The sequence below is a fragment of the Primulina huaijiensis genome, chromosome 5, assembly GCF_012295235.1.
Source record: "Primulina huaijiensis isolate GDHJ02 chromosome 5, ASM1229523v2, whole genome shotgun sequence".
NCBI lineage: Eukaryota > Viridiplantae > Streptophyta > Magnoliopsida > Lamiales > Gesneriaceae > Primulina > Primulina huaijiensis.
In genome coordinates, this window is record NC_133310.1 from 2,382,011 (window position 1) to 2,404,578 (window position 22,568).

Consider the following 22,568-nt stretch of genomic DNA (forward strand, 5'->3'; position numbering starts at 1 on the left):
CTAATTATAATAATGTGATATGATATACATAATTATTTAAATATGACTAATATTATATACACCATATTATTACCATAAAATTATACAAATACATACATTTATTTTCTTATACACCAACGGTAATAAACGGTAACAAAACGGCTAGTTTTTGCTCTATAAATACAATCTCACAAATACATTCAATCACTCCAACTTTCTCTTCTTCTCTAAAAATTATTCTTCATCAAATTTTCGAAGAAAAAAAGAAGATGGCTTTCACGAGGTTATTTTTAATTATTTTGGTTATCATACTCACCAGTCTTGTATTTATCGGAGAATATCCTCCTCGTGTGTTTTCTTTATTTTTACGAATACTTGTACTTGTTGTTTATCCATTACTTTGTATTGCAATATTCATTAACTAATAAAATGCATCGTAATTTTTAGTACCACCATGGCAAACTTGGCAAAGCTCGAATTCATCGCTCTTGATATTACTGGGAAAAACTATATGCCATGGACTCTTGATGTAGAAATGCATCTTGAGTCATTGGGTCTAAGCGAGACCATTAAAGAAAATGGTATATCTTCATCACAAGAAAAAGCAAAAGCTATAATATTTTTACGACGACACCTTGATGAAGGTTTAAAATGTGAATATCTCATCGAAAAAGATCCCATGGCTCTGTGGAAAGGATTAAAAGAGAGATTTGAACATATAAGGGAAGTTATACTTCCGACCGCCCGTGATGAATGGAATATGTTAAGATTCCAAGACTTTAAAAAAGTCAGTGATTACAATTCAGCGATGTATAGAATAATCTCGCAGTTAAAATTTTGTGGACATGAGGTTACAGAATCGGAAATGCTTGAAAAAACATTTTCCACGTTTCACGCATCAAATATAACACTACAGCAACAATATAGAGTGCGTGGATTTGCGAGATATTCTGAACTCATCGCCTGTCTTCTTGTGGCGGAAAAGAACAACGAGCTATTAATGAGAAATCATCAGTCCCGACCCACTGGATCAACAGCATTTCCAGAAGTAAATGCTGTAAGTAAAAATGAATTTAAACCTGGAAACCAAAATCAAATTCAAAGACAAGGTTTTGGTCGAGGTCGAGGTCGAGGTCGAGGTCGTGGACGTGGACGTGGACGAGGAAGTGGTCGTGGTCGTGGACGCGGCCGTGGTTTTGAAAATAATCGAGATAGTTATTTCTATAACTCATCTCAAAATAACGTCCCAAACCATCCACAGAAAAGGCATCAAGAAAACATGAGTGTTAATGAAAATCACTCGAAAAGATTTGAAAGTTCTTGTTTCAGATGCGGTACTCCAGGACATTGGTCTCGTATTTGTCGAGCCCCTGAGCATCTTTGCAAACTTTATAAAGAATCGATAAAGGGGAAAGAAAAGGAGACCAACTTCACTGAGCGAAGTGACCGTTTGAGTGATTCAACTCATTTTGATGCTGCTGATTTTATGAATGATTTCTCTGGAAATGATCAATATGTTGGTGGGATAGAAATGAACAATATTGATGCTGCAGATTTTCTCAATGATTTCTCTGAAAATGAACAATATAGTGGTAGAATATAAATGTACAATAATTTATTTTTCATGTATTTATATGATAATGTTTTATTGTACAATTATGATATGTGTTATATTTAAATATGTATTGTCATTAATTTTTTTTCATTGCATATTTTTTGAAGTTCAAATATGGAAAATGCTATGAGCAAAGCTGAAGTTTGCATACCCGATAGTGGTACAACGCACACTATCCTCCGAGATAAAAGATATTTCTTGGAACTAAAACCAACAAAAACAACGGTGAATACAATATCAGGTCCTGTAGACTTGATTAAAGGATGTGGTAAAGCACAATTTTTGTTACCTAATGGTACAAAATTTTTGATCAATGATGCTTTATATTCACCACAATCGAAAAGAAATTTGTTGAGTTTTAATGATATATATTCCCATGGGTATGATACTCAAACAATGAATGAAGGGAATGAGAAATATATGTGTCTTACCACATATAAATCAGGAAAGAAATATGTGATTGAAAAACTACCAATGCTCCCTACTGGATTGCATTATACACATATACGTCCCATTGAATCAAACATGGTAATTGATAATTCTTCAATATTAACCAATTGGCATGATCGATTAGGACATCCTGGTTCAACAATGATGCGAAGAATTATAGAAAATACACATGGTCATCCATTGAAAGACCAGAAGATCTTTCAGAATAATAAGTTTCAATGTAAAGCATGTTCTCTTGGAAAACTTATTATAAGACCATCACCAGCCAAAATCCAAACTGAATCACCAATGTTTCTTGAACGTATTCAGGGTGATATTTGTGGACCAATCCATCCACCATGTGGACCATTCAGATACTTTATGGTATTGATTGATGCCTCCAGCAGATGGTCACATGTATGTTTATTGTCAACTCGAAATGTTGCATTTGCAAGATTACTTGCTCAAATAATAAAATTGAGGAATCAATTTCCCGATTATACAATCAAGAAAATTAGACTTGATAATGCTGGTGAATTTACTTCCCAGACTTTCAATGATTATTGTATGTCTATGGGAATCATTGTTGAGCATCCTGTTGCTCATGTACATACTCAAAATGGATTGGCTGAATCATTGATTAAACGTCTGCAAATGATTGCTAGACCAATGATTATGAAAACAAAGCTCCCTATTTCTATATGGGGACATGCAATTTTACATGCTGCTTCATTAATTCGCATCAGACCAAGTGCATATCATAAATACTCCCCATTGCAGCTTGCATTTGGTAAAGAACCAGACATTTCTCATCTGAGAATTTTTGGATGTATGGTGTATGTGCCTATTGCACCACCTCAACGAAAGAAAATGGGACCTCAAAGAAAGATTGGAATTTATATTGGTTATGATAGTCCATCGATCATTCGATATCTTGAACCACAGACAGGCGACGTGTTCACAGCACGTTTTGCTGATTGTCATTTTAATGAGGAAATCTTCCCAATGTTAGGGGGAGAACAGAAACATACCGAAAAAGAAATTACATGGTATGTATCATCATTGTTACATCTGGATCCAAGAACAAAACAATGTGAAAAAGATGTACAGCAAATTGTGCACTTGCAAAGAATAGCAAATCAAATACCAGATGCATTTGCAGACACAAAAGGGGTAACTAAATCATATATACATGCTGCAAATGCCCCTGCTCGAATTGAAATTCCGAAGAAACAAATTGAAGATAGTCATGATGTCATTAAACGCCTGAAGCGTGGAAGGCCAGTTGGTTCCAAGGATAAAAATCCTCGAAAAAGAAAATTCATAGAGAAACACAATGATCACAAAATAGAGAATGATGTTCCTGAAGAAACACATAATGATCACAAAATAGAGAATGATGTTCCTGAAGAAACACATGATGATGAAAATGTTTTGTCAGAACCACAAACTGACGAGAATCATGAAATCTCTATCAATTATATTAATACTGGAAAAATATGGAACCGAAAAGATATAGAAGAAATTGATGATATATTTTCTTATAATGTGGCAATCGACATCATAAATGATAATGAAGATCATGAACCAAAATCTTTTGGTGAATGTAAAAATCGGCAGGATTGGATAAAATGGAAAGATGCCATCCAGGTTGAATTGGATTCGCTAAATAAACGTAATGTTTTTGGACCTATAGTCCTTACACCTGAAGGTGTAAAACCTGTTGGATACAAATGGGTTTTTATTCGAAAGCGAAATGAGAAAAATGAAATAGTAAGATATAAAGCTCGACTTTTTGCACAAGGTTTTTCTCAAAGGCCTGGAATTGATTATGAAGAAACGTATTCTCCTGTGATGGATGCAATTACGTTTCGGTATTTGATTAGCTTGGCAGTATCTGAAAATTTAGAAATACGTCTTATGGATGTTGTTACAGCCTACTTATATGGATCACTTGATAGTAATATATATATGAAAATCCCTGAAAGATTTAAGATGCCTGAAGCACAAAGTTCAAAACCCAGAGAATGTTATTCTGTGAAATTACTAAGATCATTATATGGGTTGAAGCAATCCGGCAGAATATGATATAATAGGCTAAGTGATCACTTGATGAAAAGTGATATGTAAATAATTCAATATGCCCTTGTGTTTTCATTAAGAAAACAACATCCGGATGCGTAATTATTGCTGTATATGTTGATGATTTAAACATAATTGGAACGAATAAGGAAATTCAAGAAGTTGTGTCATACTTGAAAGAAGAATTTGAAATGAAAGATCTTGGAAAAACCAAGTATTGTCTGGGTTTACAAATTGAACAAAAAGAATGTGGAATATTTGTTCACCAGACAAATTATACAGAAAAGATCCTTAAACGTTTTAATATGGACAAATCAAATCCTTTATGTACTCCAATGGTTGTTAGATCATTAAACATAGAAAAGGATCCATTCCGTCCATGTGAAGATGATGAAGATATTCTTGGTCCAGAAGTACCATATCTAAGTGCTAACGGTGCCCTTATGTATCTTACAAATTGTACGAGGCCTGATATATCTTTTTCCGTAAATTTATTTGCAAGATTTAGCACATATCCAACAAAGAGACATTGGAACGGAATTAAACATATATTCCGGTATCTACGAGGAACGACAGACTTGGGACTTTTGTATTCAAAAGATGCTAATCCAAGTATAATTGGTTATGCTGATGCTGGATACTTATCTGATCCACACAAGGCACGTTCTCACACTGGATATGTATTTACTCGTGGAGGCACTGCAATTTCTTGGCGTTCACAGAAACAAACACTTGTAAAAACTTCATCAAATAATGCCGAGATTATTGCACTACATGAAGCGAGCCGTGAATGTGTGTGGTTAAAATCAATGACTCAACATATCCAAACCATTCTCGACCAGAATTCTGATTTATTCTCTGTGATACTATATGAAGATAATGCTGCATGTGTTGCTCAAATGAAAGAAGGATACATAAAAAGCGACAGAACTAAACATATTCCTCCTAAGTTCTTCGCATTCACCAAGGAGCTTGAGAAGAATAAATGTATTGATGTTCGTCACATTCAATCAAGTGAAAACTCATCAGATCTCTTCACAAAGGCACTTCCTACGACAATATTCAGAAAGCACATATATAATATTGGGATGCGCAATCTACGAAATTTGTGAAGAATTGTTCGTGTCAACATGAGGGGGAGTTTACGTGACTGCACTCTTTTTCCCTTACTATGGTTTTTATCCCAATGGGTTTTTCCTAGTAAGGTTTTTAACGAGGCAGTATAAAAACACGTAATGTATACAATCATTATGATCATCATCACAAGGGGGAGTGTTGAAAAATTATTTAAAAATGTGTTAAATATTTGTGTTGAAAATGTGAATGTTGAATGTTGAAAAATAGGTAAAATTAGGTGTTGAATATTGAAAATTAGTGTGTGATGATGTAGGTAATGATGTATTTTATTTTTGGATTATTTGTAAAAATTTTCTATAAATAGATCTCTCATTTGTGAAGAAAATCACAATTGAGTTGAGAGAAAAATATTATAAAGTGTGTAGTGTGATAATTTTAAGAGTTTGAGATTTTTACTTTTTACCGTAAATTTTTACTTTTTCACAACAATTTATTTATTTGTTTGTTTATATGATATTTAAGTTGAAGGAGTCGAGCATTTATTTTTTAAGAATAACACGTTTACGTACCAAATTAATTATGGAGAGTTATAAATAATTCATAACTTTCATCTTTATTATAACACTTTCAATTTCCCCAATCCCGAAAGAGTAGGTCTCTTGTGAGTCTGTTTCACGAATTTTTATCAGTGAGACGGGTTAATCTTATCGATATTCACAATAAAAAGTAATACTCTTAGCATAAAAAGTAATACTTTTTCATGGATGCCCCAAATAAGATATCTGTTTCACAAAATACGATCCGTGAGACCGTCTCACACAAGTTTTTGACATCCCGAAAAAGGAATATAAACTTGGAAAATATGATTTTATCCAACAATATTTATATAGGTAATATTTTTATGTGAATTTTCTATACAAGATTAAACAGGTAAATTCATATGAGAATTTAAGTGATTTCATATTACGTGCAAGTGCTATTTAATTATGATCGCAAAATGTAATTTTCCAAATCCACATATGTTTCCGCATAAAGCATAGATTTCTTCGTTCTCAAAAGCATTCCTTCAAATAAAATTACAATTTTAGTTTTGTAAATTAACATGTTTTTGAGTTTCAATCATATAACTTATAATGTATGGTTTTCATCCAATAAATTGATTTTTTTTGTTTCACTCCTTCTTTCCGTCCGTAATCACTAAATCTATCGAGTATTTACGTACTTGGAACCGATAATCTCATATATGACTCATAGAACAAGAATAAAACATATATTATATACATTGAAATCTATAAGCAAAAATAAAATAAAATCATTTTTCCCTTCATTTTAAAATATTGAATGTCATTTTGCTTTTTTTATCCTCTTTTGTTTAACTTTATTTTAATATATGTAATATAGACTTGTTCTCTCTATAATAATTATAGAAAAAGCTATAACTGCTCTTCAAGTCACAACTTTACATGTAGTTTGGCCCCGGTGTTCTTGTATATTTGCCTGACCAGACAGATTCTACATAGTTTTATCTCACCTTTCAACTCTAAATAGCCCAGTTTTCTTCAACAGATATGCAGCCTAGCTAGATTTGATCAAAACAACAGTATTAGCAAAGGAAAAAAATCTTCACAGATTCTCGCAGAAAAGGAAAAAAAACCATGTTGGCTACTCGCATTGTAGTACTGTTCTTGGCCATTTTGGGCCTTGGCTGTGGTTTGGTCAGGTTCTTAAGCCGCCGATCCCGATCCCGATCCAGATCCCTTCTTTAAAGTCAGTCATCCAAAGGCCCATGCAGATAACTAGATATTTATACAGTTGTGGTTATCTTTCCAGATTACAGCTTAAGTTTTGGCTCTGGTCTAATTATGTACGTTTTAAAAACACATGAATTCCTCCCAACTGAGGCGGACTATTTTTAAAAAAACGAAAACAATATTTTTTTACCTGGGGGGAGACGTTTGGTCACATTTGACTATCGAACCCGATAAATTGTTCCAAACTTGGGACTAATTACCTTTTTTTCAAAACCCATCCCTTTATTTAATTACTTTGCGATAAAGGGGATCACTTACTCAAATAATAAAATTTAAATTAGCCATCTGAATTTTACGTTAAATGTTAATATATGTTGGTTTTTGATAATTGGCTATTGATCATGATTTTCGGGAAATCTCATACTTTCACGACTTAAGGAGAAGATTTTTTGTGTTGTGCCCGTTGGATTTTTGCTCTATATATATGAAGATGATAGTATACTTCTTTGGCAAAAACGTGTGTGAGACGGTCTCATGGGTCGTATTTTGAGAGACGGATCTCTAATTTGGGTCATCCATAAAAAAATATTACTTTTTATGCTAAGAGTATTACTTTTTATTGTGAATATCGGTAGAGTTGACCCGTCTCACAGATAAAGATTCGTGAGACCGTCTCACAAAAGACCTACCCTCCTTCTTTAATGGCACTGAAATTCTGAGAAATCAATCAAAAAGTTCGTATTCAAAATCTTCATTTACTGCTCATTCAATTCCAAATTATCAATACAAAATCAAACATGTTTAATTATTTGGACATTTGTACATATTTGGCCACGCGAAGGGCCTCTTATTTATTTATTTGTACATTCAATATCGATATGTACAACATATATATAAAACGACAACACATGCAATATATACTTTCAGTTGTTTCTTTTCCAGGTTAACGATTGGAGATACTCCACCATTTTCACATCAATTTGGAATGCTTTAGCAAGAACCTCAGGCTCAACAGGCGGTTTCGATCCGAATAACGAACTCGCTACCGTCACGACTCCAGGATTTTGGCTGTTGAAGCTGGCATATGCAACAGCATTAGTTTTCCCAACATTGTATTGGAAGTGTAACATCCCCCGCGGGAACATGTAGACGTCTCCTGGAGATAGTATCTTGGCGTAGAGCTTGTTGGGCTCGTTCGGGTCCGAAGGATTCGACTCTATGAAACCAACGTACATGGTCCCTTCCGACACGAAAATAATCTCGGAGGCACGAGGGTGCTCGTGGGGCGGATTGAGGCCTTTCGGCTCGAGCTCGATTTTGACCATCCCGACTCCCTGATGGTTGAGGCCTCCTAGCTGGTCTTGGAAGACTTGTGTGAGCTTTGATCCCAGAGGATTTGAGGTGTCCCCGGCTTTGTCCAGGCCCGTGTAGAAGAAATCTTCCGGCTTCACGAGTTCCGGGTTCTTGCAGAACTTTCCATTCACAGATACTGCAATACTATGATGGTTAGCCGAAATCTACACCTATATACATATATACATGAAGATATGAATCCAAGAATGTTACCCATAGAGAAAGAGTCGTTGAATCCGACGCAGAAATCCTGCAACGGGTCGGGATCGGCGGCATAGGAAACTGAGGAAACCACGGCCAAAATGACCAAAAACAACGTAAAGCGAGTAGCCAACATCTTCTATTTTGCAAGAAGAATATGTCGAATTTATATATGCTGCGTATTTGTTCAAGAAAGCTAGCAATTTATAGTTGAAGATGGAAGGTTACGGAATTGGGTACATAGGAAAATTCATGGCTTCTAGTATATGTCAAAAGATAACTTATTTAATTTTTTTAACTTTCTAAAATGAAGAGGTTGGCAATTTGAAGAAGTTCAGGAAAATATTCCGCAGACCTGCCAAATATTTTTGAAATCTAATTTCCAAATCAAGAGAGAACAGGTCCCGATAGCTCTATCTCCTTCGGTTAAACGACGAAACTAAGTTAGAAACATGAAGAAAATCGGAAGGAAAATTCACGAACAATAAAAAAAATTAATTAGGCAACCTAAGGAATATTGTTCACTTAATTGGCCTTTGATATTTGAGCTTTGACACTTGATTTTGGGCCTAACACTATAAGTAGATGTGACGTTATCCAATAAAAGTTAGCAGCCAAAAAAAGATTTCTGGAGTTGTATTTTTTTCTCCCTGTAGGGACAACATTGGATTACCTACTTTTTAGTACTACTCGTAGATAAATAACTTCTAAAAATGTACAACAATCGAAGTGGACAATATATAGTAAAAAATGAATTTTTATTATATTTACATTGGCAAAAACTTGTGTGAGACGATCTCACGGGTCTTATTTTGTGAGACGGATCTCTTACTTGGGTCATCCATGAAAAAGTATTATCTTTTATGCTAAGAGTATTACTTTTTATTGTGAATATCGGTAGGGTTGACCGTTTCACAGATAAAGATTCGTGAGACCGTTTCACAAGATACATATTCATTTATATTTATCATTTCTGTCCTACTACATATTTTTAATCTATAAATTTATGTGTTTGCACGAGGAAAAAAACGATTTGGTTTTCCCTCGCTTCATTTATGACACAGACGTGTTGGTTGGTGGAATTGCTCTCTTTTTTGTATATTTTTCCTGTTCTAATTAATTTATTGGTTGAAATCTTGTTTAATCAAACATATGAATGTTAATGCCTCGCTGATCTAATATTTATTTGAATATATTATTTTGCTTTTTAGATTTGTTTTTGGATCTGGTTTTAGAGGGGTTGAGAAATGTTTTGAGAAAGTAAATAATTTAAAATTGGTAATTTTTGGGGTTTATTCAAAAAATTTATAGTTTTTTTAGCACAAAAACTCAAATGAGATGGTCTCACATGTTAATTTTGTGAGACATATTTTATTTAAGTAACTCATGAAAACCTTCCAAACATTGAAAGAGAATCTTGCATCCACGCCAGTATTGTTGTTGCCTATCGAAGGTAATTATTTTACATCTACAATGACACATCAAAGAAATGACTGGATGCGTACTCATCCAAAAAAGAAGAGTGATTGCCTATGTATCTAAATAGTTGAAACAACATGAGCAAAAATATCATACTTACAATCTCGAGTTGGCAGCAATGATATTTGCTTTGAAAATTTGGAGACAATATCTATATGGTGTCAAATGTGAAATCATCACACACCACCAAAGTCTCAAATATTTATTCATCAAAAAGGAATTAAATATGAGACAAAAACAGTATATTGAAATTTTAAAAGACTACGACTTGACCACCATAAGCTACCATCCAGGTAAAGCAAACAAGGTGGCTAATGCTTTAAGTCAAAAGAACACGAGTAAAGTGATCCTAATTTCACTCTCTACTCAGACATGTCTGCAAAAAACCGTCAAATTAAATAAGGATCGAGACCAAGTGTTGACAAAAATTAAAGAACAAGTCAAAGAAAGGAAGTCTCAAGATCTTCATATTGACGACAAAGGAGTCCTAAGGATGAAAAGATGCTTGTGCGTACCTAACACCGATAACCTTCGCCATGAACTGATGACCGAAGCACACAAATCAAAATTCTCGATTCACCCTGACAGTACAAAAATGTACAGAGACCTCAGAATTTTTTTTGATGGAACGGAATGAAGAGAGATGTATCAGAATTCGTCTCTAGATGCAAAATCTGTCAGGAGGTCAAAGTAGAACATCAACGTCTTGGAGGATTGCTGCAACCATTAGAAATATCAGAATGAAAATGAGAGCGTATTTCCATAGACTTTGTGATATGATTACCAAATTCAAGACAGAGTCACGATGGAATATGAATAATCTTAAATAGACTCAAAAAATCTACGCACTTTCTGCCCGTCCACGTAAGCTATAACTTGGAAAAGTTGGCTATCATGTACATGGACAATATCGTATGATTACAAGGAGTTCAAGCCAGCATCTTGCAGATAGATATCTGAGATTTGTCTCACGCTTTTGGAAGAGCTTTCAAGAAGACACGAGAACGAAAATTACTCTTAGTACGACTATCGCCCTCAAACTGGTGGTCAAACAAGAGAACAATTCAAATCCTAAAAGATATGCTGAGAGGATGTGCCCTAGACTTTAGTAGTAATTAGAGTGAATATATACCCCTGATAGAGTTATCTTACAATAACAATTATCTCATTAGCATTGGAATGATTCTATATGAAACTCTGTACAGACGAAAGTGTCGATCACCACTATACTAGGATGAAGTAGGGGGAAAGTCATAACTGTATCAGAACTTATCCAAGCAACAATGGGCAAAGCGACCATCATCAAAGACAAACTTAAGGCTACACAAGACTGACGAAAGAGTTGGGCCGGTCTTAAAAGGAGACAAGTGAAATTCACAGTTTGTGAAAAAGCCTATATAAGGGTCTCACCGATGAAATGAGTCGTTTGATTCAGTAAAACTGGAAAACTGAATTCTCGATATGTAGGACCATTCGAAATTATAGAGAGAGTGCGCACATATGCTTACATATTAGCATTGTTACCAGATATGTCAAGGATTCACAATGTCTTCCATTTGTCCCAGTTAAGAAAATACATCCAGACGAAAGCCATGTTTTGGAATTTGAACCGCTCATGATCGAAGGTAATCTACAAGAGCTGAAATATGAAAATGTCTCTCTTATGATTGTGGACACCAAGGACCAAATGTTGAGACGATGTACCATTCTCTACGTCAATGTGCAATGATCCAACCACACAAAATATAAGTTGTTTGGGAGTTCGAAGAGAAAATGAGCAAGCAATATCCCTATCTTTTCGAAGATTAAGCTAACTCGAGTTTCGAGGACGAAACTTCCAATAAAGAAGGAGTTATGTGAGAACCACGATTTTTTTGGTATTTAATTATTTATTTAATTATAGACATGTATAAGATTGTATTTTCTAAATTTTGGTACTATTGCAAGTAATAATAAATTCGAAGATATTAAATAAAACATGATATATAGAATTTTCAAGCCAATAAATATATTAAATTTGAAAATCCAGTTCAATATATTCAAGGATTCGAAATTTAGGGCCGGAGTACCAATCAAATTTGAAGAAATAATAGATGCGAGGTAACTTTTCCCAACAAGGAAGGTAATAAATTCAATGTAGTCTAGATACGTCATGAGCATGTACAAGAAAATAGTTTACATTCAATCACGCAGTCCAATATAAATTTAAAAAATTATATAAACTTGACGAAGTTTTCAAAATTTTCAAGATAATATATATGGAAGGAACATCTCGAGATTATGGAAGAATTATCTCAAATTATGAAAGAAATATCAACAAAGTTATGGTAAGATTTTCTCCTCTACAAATAACCAAGGCCCCATTATCACACCTAAATTTCACTATATATTTTCGAAATTCTCTCCCTAAGTGCTGTCAAATTTTTGAGTTAAAGTTCTACTCAGTATCAAAGTGTTGCCTAAAACGCTATCCGAATACATGCAGTGGTTCTTCAAGGATTTCGAACCAAGCCATCCATCTACATTTTTTTAATCAAGTTTAAGGTAAGTGGGCTAATCTTTTGAAATAATTTGTATATGAATTGTTTCAGTTCGTTTTTGAAACTTTTCGAAAATTATTCTTTTTCTTCCTCTTCTTGTGATACGATACCCAATGTTTTGGTGATGTGGGGATTCAACTGGATATGAGTGTGAATCCCAACATACATAAATTTATGACCCTTACACGGTGAGATTGTAACCGTTATATGGTATCGTCCCCTTAGAGAAGTAAAAATTAAGGACTTATATCAGTAAACCATGAAAAGTAAATGAATATCAGAGTTTATGCCAATGTTATGCTTATATTTATCCTTATGATATTTGTTATACGAAATATGTTTTGCATGATATGCTTCTTTTCGAAGATCGTGTGTATTTGTTATATCTGTACTCGAACGACTCCTGCTTACTGAGTGACGCCCATATCGCTCACCCTTAACTGTTTATATATGTGCTCAAACATTTCATGCTCATTGACTGACGACCATATCATGTATTATTTGTATTAAACATATTTATTGTTTGTAGTTTGGTTGCGCACAAATTGCATTCCCTATTCCGGAAAGTCACTCTTGTAAAATCAATAATTTTTTAAAAAAATCTTGTGCTTTTAAAACACCAATACAATATTTTCGGGAGTGAAATATGAATGGAATACATGTGTTTGTGATTTGTAAACATTTAGGATTTTAGAAGACAATTGATTTTAATGTGTGATTATAGTATAGATGTGTAAACGAACCTAACAGAGACAGATATCACCAAAATTTTAATACTTGAATTTGATCTCAAATAAAGGTATTCAAGCTCGAGTTTTTCGAAGATTGGAAATGTAATTTTTTTATTCGAGAAAATTTTAAGTTTTTTGTTCTTAGTTCTAACCAATGCTAGAGATCGGCTTGAAATATTGAAACATGTTTGCGAGCTATTCGAAAATAAAATGATGAAATATATATATTTAATATATAATTATATTATTTTAATAAAATATTAAATCTCGTAAGCGGCACGTGAACTATTGCTCAAAATAATTTGAGCTCGACTTTGGCTAAAAAAAAAAGTTCTAACATATTCGAGTTCGCTTGAATTCGATTATTTCAAATATAAATCAAGTACTCTTCTAATCGACTTGAAAAAACTAACAAACTGTTTCTATTCATTTATAATCACACCATATGCTACGATTTCTCCATCATTGTTATTAATACAATTAATAGCATGCTAGACACGAACCGTCATTATTTTGGAAAATAAAAATTAGACTACAATAGTATTTATCCATAATTTATTTGTGTTAAAATGAGCTAGGTCTGTCGGGTTGGTGTTGCAAAATAGGTGGGTTAGATTGATAATTTCACAATCCACCAAATGGCAAGCCACCCCGCCCAGCCAAATGATAAGTTGTGGTGGGTTGCGGGCCGGCCTGTCTCAGCCAGTCAAATTAAATACATGCTCATTGGAATGGTCCGAGATATTTTCCCAACCCACCTAAAAGGCGGGTCGTGCTGACAAATCAAGAAATTATCAACTCAACTCGTTTATTTGATAAGATAGAGAGGATCTAATCCGTTTTGATCGTTCTACATAAAACTATATATAGATGAGGTAAATGTAATTGAATTTTTATAACTTTGAAAAAAAATATACTAATATATTAATAATTTTTAAAGTATCTAATGCATTGTAGATTTTTTTTATGGCATAATTGGTCCAATTAGCCCATACTAAAAACCACCACTGCGAGTGCAACAGCTTTTTTTGAAACGAAACGGTGTTAGTTTTAAATCCTTCCGAGACAAGTTTTTTGTTATTATTAATAATTTAATTTTCTGTAACCTTCATCCTGTTTGAAACGAAACGGTGTTAGTTTTAAATCATTCCAGGACAAGTTTTTGTTATGATTATTAATTTAATTTTCTGTAACCTTCATCCTGTTCCTCTACGGAAGCTCTCCGTGTAATAAACCAATTATTAGGCCTTTCAATAATAATACAAGTGGACGCCGTTTGCAGAATCGAAAATGGAAAGGGGAGAAAACTCTGGGGCCGCTTCTTCCGGTGAAGATATTTGGGCTAAACTGGGTGAGTTTGGAAAGAATAGAATCATGACTTTTTTTTTTTTTTTTTTTTTTTTTATGTTTTTTAAGTTTAAAAGAAAAGATTAAACATGTTGTTTCGTTTTTCTCTTTTTGATTGTGGGTTTGAATCTTTATTAGATTGAGTCAACTCTGCGATGCGTAGAGTTTCCAGGTCTCTGGAAATTTGATGATCAATGTGCGTTCCAATTCTATTGTGTGATATGTAGTGTAAGATTGATCAGATACTGTTCTGTGACCTTTGCTTGGCATGACGAGAGGTGTGTAATGTAGTATTCCTTGGTTTTTTGTTTTTGGGTGATTTTTTTTCTTTTTTCAATTCAAATGACTGCCTGTTTTTGGGAATGAGAGCAAGTTGGAATCTTTTTGTGTCCCTTGTACAATTTTGGATATTTGATGGTGACTTAGATACATTGTTTCTTTAACTTGGACTTCATAAAACATTTGCTCCCTCTTTCTGCAGTGCCGTTGGACTCACGATATCCAGATGTAGAGTTGAGATCAAATAATGTCACTGTCTTATCGGAGATCAAGAGTTCTTCAAGTGAAAAGCAAGAGTGGTGCAGGATAGAGAGGAACAAGGATCAAGTTTCTGCCTTGATGAAGAATATGTGGTTTGTGATTTTTTTTTCCTACTTTTGTGTTTGCTGAATTTTTCTCTGCTTTTGTGTTAGTTTTGGGAAGAAGTCTTTGTTGTAATAGAATTGCATCTGCTCAAAACTTAAAGTCAATGTCTTTCTGGAAGTTTGTTAGAATGATCTTGAAATCCTCTATTTAATTGCTGAATAAAGTTTTTACCTATAACAATTGAAGTTGGCAGTAAAATATGTGCTTGTTGGTTTTGAGAATGAACTCCCTTTTTGAAATGGACATGATGCTGGGGAAGATGAATTGACTTCAACAAAAAAGTTGATGTCATGGATTCTTGGTTCAAACTTAATTTATTTACCAATGGGGAATATTTGTTTTAGTTTTGATGGTTTTAATAATTTGATTCTCTAGCAAAGAATAAGTGTTATTAAAAGTTTAGCGACAAGAACTGTTCCTTTGAAAAGTATCTATGTGCTAGGCATTAAATTTGGTCGATAACACTATCATTTACTTGACATTTGATACTGATTGAGATATTTAGAGAAAGCCAGTTGCATGTTTGATTCATTTTGAGGTGCACTATATTCTTTTGTAAATAAGATGCTTACATTTAAAAATCCCCAAGCACTTGACAGTATGTTTTTTGCTATCTAGTTCTCATTCAATATTTGTTGATGACACGGCGATTCAAGATGATGATACAACTACCATCACTTGTGGCAGCGAAATAATCCTGGGTCCTGAGGCTCAAGGTAAGAGTTAATTTTGGTCATTTCCATTTTTAGTTGGTTATGCATTTGACTCTGTATCTATGTCATATTATGGAACTATTAGTTGGTGGTAAATGTCTAACCACCTCTGTATGTGTCCTAGCTGATCCTCTACAATAGCAACTAGTGTTCATGCGTACTTGTTCTTACAAGAAAAGCTGCAGGGAATAATTAATTATTATGAAACAGAAGCTGAGTTGGTACAAAACAGGGAGAAATTCTGCAGAAAAAACATGTATTAGAATGAAGGAATGTGCGTATAATCCATACACTTCGAAGTCTCTTGTCTGAACCTGTCCTTCTCCTTCTTCTCTCCCACCATCTGTGTAACACTAGCTTTCAGCTTTGTTTAGTTCAGACATGTGATACATTGCCAATGAGAGTTGGAGGAACTTTACCTCTAAGTTGCTGTGAATGCTTGAGAAGTTTTTATGGAATCTAATGTTCGAGGAGAATCACAGTCTATATACATTTCTCTCTATCTTGGTGTCCAAGCATATGAAGCACTTTCCAGGGCAGCATATGGTCGAGGCTCTGCTTTTTAAGTTTCCAACATAGTTCATATTTATTTATTTTTCGAACACTAATGATGTTGGCTTCACACATGTCTATCATCACTGTACACTATGGAGTTGAATTGCATCAGGTATTCAATGGCTTAAAAGATTGCTTGAAAATGTCGTGAGATTGAGGTGCAATAGTATTTGGGTATAATAGCAACTAGTGCATACATGGGCTTTGAGATTTCTTATCTGCCAGTCGACAAAGCTTTCTGAAATATATTTTAACAAAATTTCTGCTGATGGTTGTAATCCTTCGCCCAAGACCATTCATCTATTAAAATTCAATACATCTCCAGCTTTTTAAGAAGTTTGTTTCATCACAAACGATTGATGGTTAAATAATCATGTTTTATAAATTTCTTAGAAATGGGGGACTTAAGTTACCCATCTTTTAATGCTATCAGGGTTTATGAGGTACAGATTCAAAGTAATGCCTGCCGAGAAAATTTGCCAGAAACAGCTGCAGGTAACGGAATCCAGTCTCAAGCATAGTGTTTGCTCTCTTAATTTTGTTGATACAGTTGACATTGATTTCAATTTGTCTGTGCCAGATAGTTCTTGATCGCGAACACACAAAATGTTCTATTTGTTTAAGTGTTTGGCATGACGTTGTAACTGTAGCTCCTTGCCTTCACAATTTCTGGTACATCTGCCAACCTCTAATTCCTACCGATTTCCATCTCATATTTTTTTTATTCAGTTACCTCTTCCTGTCTCATTTCAGCAATGGGTGCTTCTCGGAGTGGTTGAAAAGATGTCAAGAGAAACATTCTATTATTTTATGTCCACAGTGTAGAGCAGTTGTGCAATTTGTTGGAAGGAACCATTTTTTGCATAATATTGAAGAGGTATGGGGTTTTCTGCTGCCAGTATTGTGTATAGCTGTTTATTTGTTATTAGCACACAAATTCAATCAAAGAATGTTTTCTCTATCTTGTACGACTTTCTTAAATCTTTTACATGTTTTAATAGTCAAATTGACTATTTCCATCTGTGTTGTATTTTTTGTTCTTCTTTTATAATGGGAGCAAACTAGAATATTTTGTCAAGCATTTTCCTATTCTCTTTCTTGTCGAATTTCATGTGGACAACACTTTTTTCTCTTCCCTTTAATTTTTATCATGCACATATGTAGGTGAATTATTACATGTTAATCATTAGCGGATAGATACTGGTGGGTTATGTTTCTATCCAATTCTTCAGTAAAAATTTGGAAGTTAATTAAATTTGATAAAATATTAATTTTTGTATTTGAACTTAATTTCTATTGAGAAAAGCTTGGAAAAAATATTCATGATGTTAAACATGAAGTCCAATCAAGCAGAATGTATTCTTGCATCAGTTATTTGCTGTTTTCAAGAACAAGGTGTGAATTGCTTGGAAAGGCATGGGTTACAGTTCTTTATGTCTTAAATTCATATTTTGTCTGCACAGGATATATTGCGAGCTGATTCTACTCTAAGGCGTTCAAGTGAAGACATTACACTTTTAGATTCGTATGCATCAATTAAATCACCCCTTGTAAGTGGTATATTCGCCGTGATCAGAAAATAAGTCAAACTTCAGCTGCAATTGTGGATGAATTTTTAGCACGATGAACTTGAGAATTCTTCATTTCTTTTTTTTCTCTTGTGTCACTGAGGTTATATTATTCAGTTATATGCTTAACTATAAACTGGCTGTCATGCTAGATTTTCGCTCTCTGATTCATATATATGCATTTATAAAATCAATGATAAAGTATTTGACGTATTGTTTGTACTCTCCTCTGAAGAAACACCATAATTTATTGAAGGATTATTTTGCGCCGTGTGTTCAAATGTTTTAAGTAACTGACTTTTACCGTTCATTATTCTGCATATACCCATCCCACTAACTAGAGAAATCCTAGACCTTCCCATCCCACTTTCCACTTATCCACTAAACAACTTTGTAGACGACGCTTGATAAGTATTTGGATATTAAGTATTTCCTAAAATTCTGATTGAGTTGAACATGGATGACTATACAAAGTTCTTGAGCCATGTCTAGATGCGTTTTATGTGGGTTCTGTGTAATTTTTAAATCTTACACATCGGTATAGGTTCATTAAGCTGTCAGAATTTGGTACATACGTTTAGAGTGACTTGCTGAATGCCAATGTGTTGTTATAGGTAATCAGCAGCGGAAGGAAATTTAGCAGGAAGAGAGCACGTGCTCCACCAGATGAGGAGAATGCACCATGCCCTCAATGTGGTAATCATAAACATTTTATGACTTGAGTCAAAACTCTGGCTAATGTTTTAGAGGCGGCAGATATAAACCACTCTATTTTCATTGCAAACCCATTAGCTACTTATGACTCAAAACTTCTGCTTTCTTATTCATTTATGGTGATAGAGTTTTTAGTGTCATTGCTGATTTTATCTGGAGTTTTAAATTTTTAATCAGTTATTTGGTATATTTCTCACTAGCTTACTCAAATTTTAGATGTTTCTTTCATTTGTGAAATTTTCATGCATGTATATCAGGCAATGGGTATGCTGGTTTCCAATGCAACCAAAACACAATTCATCTTCAATGTCAAACATGTGGTGGGATGATGCCTTCCAGATCAAATGCCAGTGTACCACAACACTGTAATGGCTTGTTGATTCTCATTTTCTGTCAATTTGTCTGCATATTTGGGTTTATGTATTTGAACAAATGCAACTGTTTCCTTTTCTTTGGGGTGGGGGTTGGGCGGTGGGCTGCTCTGCAACTGTTGTTAGAACTAGAGCACTAGCAAAATTTTGATGTATTCTGATTGTAAATTCTGAATAGTTTTGTTTCTGTTTTCCCCCCATATCATATATGTGCTTTAATTTATTAGGTTGAATAAACCTGAAACTTTCAACAAAAGCCTCCACGTGAATCCCAACCACTAATAACCAAAACACAAGTAAAAGAACGAAAGAGGAGGGAGGAAAAGGAAATTGGTTATGGATTATCTAAATTATTTTCAAAACATAATGAAAAAGGTTATTTCCTGCATTTTCATTTATGAAAATATATTCTTAGAACTAAGCGTAAGCAGTGAAGTGACAGTTTCTAACACATAGTTGAGGTATTGTTTCATTGCTATGGTTTGTGCCTTTGCACATAAATACCTGCCATTCAAGTGGTATGTTGCCTTGAGGATGATTAGGTCGTGATTTACTTTGTAAATGATCTTACATGTCACTAGCATCTATATTCTACTAGAAGAAGGAAGGAAACATCTAACTCGGAACTACCATAATTGTTTTGAATGTGAAAACTACTAGCATTGGTAGGAAAACCATTTGTTCTTATATTTAAGTTGTGGTGCACTGGTTCAGCGTTTAACTGTATTTTCATCGTATACCATGAGTTGCAACAAATCTGTACGAACTTCAGAATATTCCTTTCTTTTGAAGGTTTAGGATGTGATCGTGCATTTTGTGGTGCCTATTGGCATTCCCTTGGGGTTACAGGAAGTGATATCCATCCTGTCTGCAGTCTTGAAATTTTGAAACCTGTAAGCACATGCTTTTCTCCTGATGCTGATTAATCGTTAGCTCAGTGCTTTTGGATTTTTGTCTCTGACTTGGTGTAATGCGTGTCTCGTCATTTTGGAGACTTGCGCCGTACGTAGAATTTTCCATATCTTTCATGGTGAATTTTGTCTTTGTTGTTGAAAACGCCATTTTCTATGTTTTTTGTTTTTTCCTTGATGAATATTATTCTGCAGATTACGGAGCGCTCTGTCTCTAGGATACCCTTTTTGGTGCACGAAAAGAATAGACATGAACAAGACGTGTGGAAATCTTTATACTTCTCTTTCTTCTCTTTGTTCTTTTCTTTCTTTTTTGTTTGTTATCTTCATATATTCTCTTTTCTCTTTGCAGATAACTGAAAAATGCATAAGCCAGATGGGAAGATCATTGCATGATGTCATCTCAGAATGGGTCATGAAAATGAATAACCGAGAAATAGGCAAGTCCTTTTTAATCACTTTTGTTTATTAACACAAACGTTGTGACTACTGTCTTATGTCACTTGACACAACTCTCATAAAGTCTTACGGGAATGGTTTTCATCTTCCTTTTAGATAGGACAAGGCTACCGTTGAATCATTCTGAGATGATCAATCCGCAGACATACATCTGCAAGTAAGTTATTCTGTACATTACTATGTTATTATATATGTCTGCTTATATGCGAATCAAATCGATTTCATATTACATAAACCTGAAAAACTCAACAAGCTACTGAATTGGGATTTACTGTTGATTGAATATAATTAGACCTCGTAAAGTTGGTTAAAGATGATGGCTGCCATCATGCTATGTTCTTTGTCTTTTATTAAATCTAATTAGCACGTGTGAGGATTAAATTTTTTATAACTCATTCTTGTCATACCTCCATTTTTTCTTGAATCCGAGCACAAAGTAAATTGTTATTTTTGTTCGTCTTTAATTGCAGCGACTGCTACGACAAATTAGTCTCGTTTCTCTTATACTGGTTCCGAATCACATTACCAAAACATGTAAGCTTTCCTTGAGCAATTTTTCAATTTCAGTGGCTCATTCTCATAGTTTTCTGCACTGTCGAGTTGGAAGTTTAGTTTATTAACTGTACTAGTTAGGAATCAAGTAGAATATTACAGGCACATATTCTGACTACTTTCTTTCAGATTGTAGTTTCGCAATTTTGGACAACTTTCTTTGTGATTAGTTTAACTCCTAGAATACTATAAAATTCTAACCTTTCACCCATCAACATGCAATCATGCATGAACTAATCCCAAGTTCTTTTCCTCGTGAAAGTAACTATCATTTCTTGATGGCAATTTCTGATGATTAAATTATTTGTATATTTTTGTAGTATCTACCTCCAGAGGCACTACAGAGGGAAGACTGTTGGTACGGATCAGCATGTCGAACACAGCACCACAACGCAGAACATGCTCGTAAGAGGAACCATGTCTGTCGTCCGACAAGGGGTACCCATATGTCGTAATGTTTTCACTGTTTTTTGTCCCAAGTAGTGAAATATTTTATGCAGAATCTGGCAAAACTTTACCAGTTGATGGTGATTGTATCCTTTTCTTTTACTGTAATAGCCATCACAATTTCATAATTGTTATTGTTGTCCCTTTGGGGTTTTGCTAGGGTGTAAATAAACTGAATCCAGTGGAATACCAAAAAAATCTAATGTTCGAATTCGACTCGAGCTCGTTAAGCTTGAATAATCAACTATTTTTAGCAGAAATTTGGCTTCAATTAGAGTTCGAGATCAAGCTTAGCTCGAAATATTCATAGATTTTTGCGAGCTATTCAAAATATTTCTTGAAAATTTGCTCAAATTGCTTGAAATACGTTTATTTAATATATCATAAAATGCTCACCGGTTATCGAATAAAAATAATCTCGACTCGATGTTCAAACATATTCATAGATTATTGCGAGCTATTCAAAATATTTCTTGAAAATTTGCTCAAATTGCTAGAAATACATTTATTTAATATATCATTATATTATGTTTATAAAATATCAAATTTTGTGAACTACCGTATATAAAATAATTCGAGTTTAACAAAAGGTTCTAGCATGTTCACAAGTTATCGAATAAAAATAATATCGACTCGAGGTTCAAACATATTTGAATTCGGTTTGAATTGGATAATTTTGAATGATATGTCGATCCGGCTCGATTTTATTTACACCATTAATTTTTATCGTATCAATTTAATGATTCATGAGTCTCTCAAGTATTTTCGAATATCTATTGAGAACATACGTGATCAATTTAATGATATGTTCGACAGATTCTCATATATTACATTCTCTATTTTTAAATATTGTCATATGTTCAAGATTACGATCTATTCAGTTTTTAGCCCATCATTTTAAGCGTATTATTATTATTATTTGTTTTTTTGTGATTTTGAAGGCGTAATAATAATTTTGTGAAATTACTAAAAAAAATTGGTTCTTTTTGATTGCTCAAAGATAGCTATTTTAAAGAGTACCAAATACCTTAAAAACATACATTGACAGA

General features: G+C 33.9%; 2 protein-coding genes across 4 annotated transcripts; one reads left to right on the forward strand and one right to left on the reverse strand.

Annotated features, from left to right (window-relative positions):
- Positions 1 to 7,664: 7,664 nt before the first annotated feature.
- LOC140976626 (germin-like protein subfamily 1 member 14) lies at positions 7,665 to 9,036 on the reverse strand. The gene is made up of 2 exons (XM_073440871.1): positions 8,500 to 9,036; positions 7,665 to 8,422 (listed from the first exon to the last, which is right to left on the reverse strand). Exons 1-2 carry the CDS (start codon positions 8,621 to 8,623, stop codon positions 7,857 to 7,859), a joined length of 690 nt encoding a protein of 229 aa, XP_073296972.1. The 5' UTR covers positions 8,624 to 9,036; the 3' UTR covers positions 7,665 to 7,856.
- A 5,304-nt stretch (positions 9,037 to 14,340) lies between these two features.
- LOC140976288 (uncharacterized) lies at positions 14,341 to 21,674 on the forward strand. Of its 3 annotated transcripts, none has more exons than XM_073440324.1 (15): positions 14,341 to 14,588; positions 15,066 to 15,216; positions 15,848 to 15,945; positions 16,931 to 16,992; positions 17,078 to 17,169; positions 17,251 to 17,374; positions 17,961 to 18,047; positions 18,680 to 18,761; positions 19,037 to 19,144; positions 19,943 to 20,043; positions 20,257 to 20,322; positions 20,414 to 20,505; positions 20,621 to 20,677; positions 20,991 to 21,054; positions 21,393 to 21,674. In XM_073440324.1, exons 1-15 carry the CDS (start codon positions 14,528 to 14,530, stop codon positions 21,525 to 21,527), a joined length of 1,380 nt encoding a protein of 459 aa, XP_073296425.1. In that variant the 5' UTR covers positions 14,341 to 14,527; the 3' UTR covers positions 21,528 to 21,674. The 3 variants fall into 3 exon arrangements, with proteins under 3 accessions (XP_073296425.1, XP_073296426.1, XP_073296427.1); XM_073440325.1 differs by having other exon boundaries at positions 18,680 to 18,758; XM_073440326.1 differs by lacking the exon at positions 20,257 to 20,322.
- The last annotated feature ends 894 nt before the right edge of the window (positions 21,675 to 22,568 follow it).